The following is a 3983-nucleotide window of genomic DNA, read 5'->3' on the forward strand; positions in this document are numbered from 1 at the left end:
TTTAAAAGATATAATTTATATTAATTGATACATTTAATAATTTAACATTTATTGTATAATTCAATTATTAAATTAATAAATATTAATTGATTTAATTTGTACATAAATCAATTCTAATGATATAATAGATTTTAACACCCTTATTTATTTTATTTTATTTTTTAATTTTTTATTTATTTATTTTTTAATTAGACTGGTTGCAATCAAAAGATCAGATCAATATTATGTATAATATTATATAATATAAATTGTAAATTATAAACTATTATAAATTATGTTGTAAATATTATAATTATGATTATGAAAAATAAATAATAATTTTTTTAACATAAAAGTGATTATAACTTGGAAATGACTTATTTCCAGATATTTATATAATCTTTTTTTCTTCTTTTTGGGTTCCAAATCACTTCCCAAAATATTATGGAGGCGATTTACTAGACGTCCTGTATAAGCAAAAAATAAAAATTAAATTATATGTAAAATGGTCGAAATGACCTTCTGGAACTTTATAAAAGATCGAGTGATGTCAACTGCAATCCACAACAGCTGAGGATACGAAAAATAAAATTCGTCGAGCTAGCACTGAAATGACATCAGAAATGCCAACGTTCGAGTGTTTTCGTTAAAGAATTTTGAATGTTAGTACAGAGTATATACTTTTATACATATATACAATATTTTACAATTTTTTTTGCAAGTATCTTATTTTATCTCATTTTATATCATATAAATCAAAATTTTTTAAAAGACATTAGTTTTTTAATGTAATATTTTTTAATACTATTTTAGAATATTTTATGTATCATGTTTGTTAAACATGTAAATTCAAATTTCTTTACGATGTTTTTCCTTTTTTTCCAGATTATTGATTTTTTTATGTAAATAAGCAACTTTGAAGTTCAAACATTTTAATTTTGCTTTTGTATTTACGAGATAATTTTGAAATAAACGCCAAGATTGATATGAAGTAAAATCTTCTCGACATAAATCTCCAACGTATCTTGGATTGTAGTAGCGCTTTTTAGTGACAAAGGAATCTTCTTTCTTTCTAAAAAATAAAATAGCAAGAGCTTATCAAACTATTCTATTTTTTCATTATTATCAATATTCTTAAAAATTGTATTTATTTATGTAAAAAATTAAGTTACTATTATGTATGTACCAACCTTTTTAATTGATTATTTATTGATTTTGTATGTATTGTTTCATCTGTACTTATAGATTCTTGTATTTCATTATTTAACATTTTATTAATTTCCAAATCATGTTCCGTAATAGCTAAGGGATCGTCAAATTCGCTAAAAATCAAACAGAAAGTGTCTCATTAAACCATTCATTGTGTCTTTATTCTATTATATGAATATCATATAAATCATTACATTTTCTTATAAAAATTTATGAAAAGTATCAAGTGGTTATTGTGAACCAACCTTTTCAATTGAATATCCATTAAATTCTCTGTGTTTAATAGAGTTTCGTCTATAGTTATAGATTCTTCTTTTATTGTTATATTTGCTTCTAGATTAATATCATTTTCAATTCTCGATGATATACAAATGTTTTCGGGAAGGTCAATGTTTATTCTAAATTATACAAATATGAATACATATAATATACTATTTTTTCAAATGTCATACATACATTTAAAAGTTATACCTAGTAGTATTTTGTGGATGCCGTATAGAAGGACATGTTCCTCGTTTAAGAAATCTTCTAACACCATCTCTATACACTTTATAAACAAAATCAGATTGTTTAAAATGTTTGCTACAAATTCCGCTATTTGTACCTATTTTATGGCCAATAAATGCAAACCAACTTGCTTTAGTTTCTTTATCTTTCGGCAGCCTTAAAAATACATAAATTAGTTTATAATGCTGTTGCAAATTTTATTATATAAATTTTTACAAAACATTTTTCAAAATTAATTTTAAGATTTCAAAATTTTTCTGTTAAACACATTTCTTTTGTATATCTGTATCTTATCATACAGGGTGGGCCATTTAATCGATCCACCCAAATATCTGCTAAAATACGCAAGCTACAAAAAAATGTTTCAGACAAAAGTTTTCGAACTTCGAGGGGGACATAAGATGATAACATTGGTTTGACCCTGAGTGGCGTCGTCAAGGTCAGGACAAGGTCACTTTGAATTTTTTAAATGGAACCCCCAATTTTTCATTACATGTTCTTATAGCACGCCTCGAGAACTTTCCAAAACACAAAAATAAAATATTTTTTATGAAATAAATCTTGAGTTATAAAGTCTGAAAGTTGGAGAACTGTCGGCATTAGCATCATCCAAGGTGTCCAAACATTAGCTAAAAATGGCCAAGGTCTTTATCAATGTCATGATCCTGAACAACATTCAAAAGGTTTTAGCCAGTGTTTGGACACCTTAGATGATGTCGGCTAATGCCGACAGTACTCCAACTTTCAAGCTTCATAACTCAAGATTTATTTCATAAAAAAATATTTTATTTATGTGTTTTGGAAAGTTCTCGAGGCGTGCTATAAGAATATGTAATGAAAAATTGGAGGTTCCATTTAAAAAATTCAAAGTGACCTTGTCCTGACCTTGACGGCGCCACTCAGGGTCAAACCAATGTTATCATCTTATGTCCCCCTCGAAGTCCGAAAACTTTTGTCTGAAACATTTTTTTGTAGCTTGCGTATTTTAGCAGATATTTGGGTGGATCGATTAAAATGGCCCATCCTGTATATAAAAAGATATAAATATAATTTAGGATCAATATGAGCATATATATACACACATGCGACTTAAACAATATTCAATAAACAGAGAATTAATAATATATTAGCCATTTAAAAATTTAAACAGTACGAGTATTGATTGCGTTGACATTAAACTGGTGTTTCTTCTAGCAAATCCTACTAACACAGCTTTTATAGTTAATATAATAGTTTGACAATAGATTGTCATTGCAAAAATCAAATCTGATCAATCTGCCTTCATATTCTGTTAACAGATTCTGTTATACATATACTGATGTTTTATCAACAAAATTTATAACAGACACTTTGCAATCTGTTTTCAACTGATTTAATTATTTTGGTAATTTTTTCTTTTTGCTTTTGTGTACTTCAAACGTGATTTTATGATTAACTAAAAAATTTAAAAACTTAAGTCGAAAGTATTACATACAAATAAGAAAAAAAAAACTATTATTTCATTTAATATAACCACATTACAAGTGAATAATCAATTGAATTTTTAGTCTACTGAAAACGCGGCTAATTTTGTCAGTTTTCTGTCAACAGCGATGCTCCACATTTGTAAGGATACACTACTTACTGATGGAAGGATACATCATTTTCCGCCTCTGCTCCTATTTTGCAAACATGACAATATCCAACCATTTTCTCAACCGTAGGTGTAAAATATGCAGACTGCTTTTTTTATAGACTTTTATATATTAATCAGACTGCTCAGTGCTCACTTCGTCGTTACTTTTGAAGATAAAGATGTGTACATACACATCATTGTTTCCTTTTCTTTATAAAAGAATATATTAACATGTGTCATGCGTTGACAGCTTGACACTCTTGACAGTTAAATGATTCTTCTTCTTCTTACTAATGGCTTCCTTGTGTGGGAGCGATACAGACATATATACATAACCATGATGCAGACATGGTGTGCTCGTAACTAGAGAGGATCCTGAAGGATCCTCTCTGCTCGTAACTAAAGGGTGCTTTCCAATTGCTTAACACATTTTAAAGGTGCCTTTTCATACGCAGCACGCAGCCTTTGAGTATATAGTACATGGAGGTGGAATGCCTTTGTTCTTTGTAGGCCGCAAGTGAGTCCAAAGCTGCGTTCCTTTTGGCGCTTAAAGGTCCATCTACAATGGGAGCAGTAAGTCGTAAGCCGTAAGAAGTTTACCAATCGCAGTCAATTATTCTTCTCATATTCGACTGTGATTGGTGAATTTTTTACGGCTTACGATTTACTACTC

The 3983-nt window shown here is 28.4% G+C and overlaps 2 protein-coding genes across 2 annotated transcripts in view; one reads left to right on the forward strand and one right to left on the reverse strand.

Annotated features, from left to right (window-relative positions):
- The first annotated feature begins 307 nt into the window (after nt 1-307).
- LOC105458805 (protein krasavietz) overlaps nt 308-3983 on the forward strand; it is a 9712-nt gene continuing 6036 nt past the window's right edge. Inside the window, exon 1 of the mRNA XM_011704359.1 lies at nt 308-641. The gene's annotated coding sequence lies outside the window, so the exon portion shown is untranslated. The remainder of the gene's footprint in view (nt 642-3983) is intronic.
- On the reverse strand, nt 874-3650 carry LOC105458806 (the record flags this gene model as incomplete). Its single annotated transcript, XM_011704360.1, has 5 exons — nt 3320-3650; nt 1660-1851; nt 1434-1586; nt 1170-1301; nt 874-1051 (listed from the first exon to the last, which is right to left on the reverse strand). Coding segments are annotated over exons 1-5 (720 nt in total), but the record flags the coding sequence as incomplete, so codon positions are not given.

Source organism: Wasmannia auropunctata, unplaced genomic scaffold, assembly GCF_000956235.1.
Source record: "Wasmannia auropunctata unplaced genomic scaffold, wasmannia.A_1.0 LD334306.1, whole genome shotgun sequence".
NCBI lineage: Eukaryota > Metazoa > Arthropoda > Insecta > Hymenoptera > Formicidae > Wasmannia > Wasmannia auropunctata.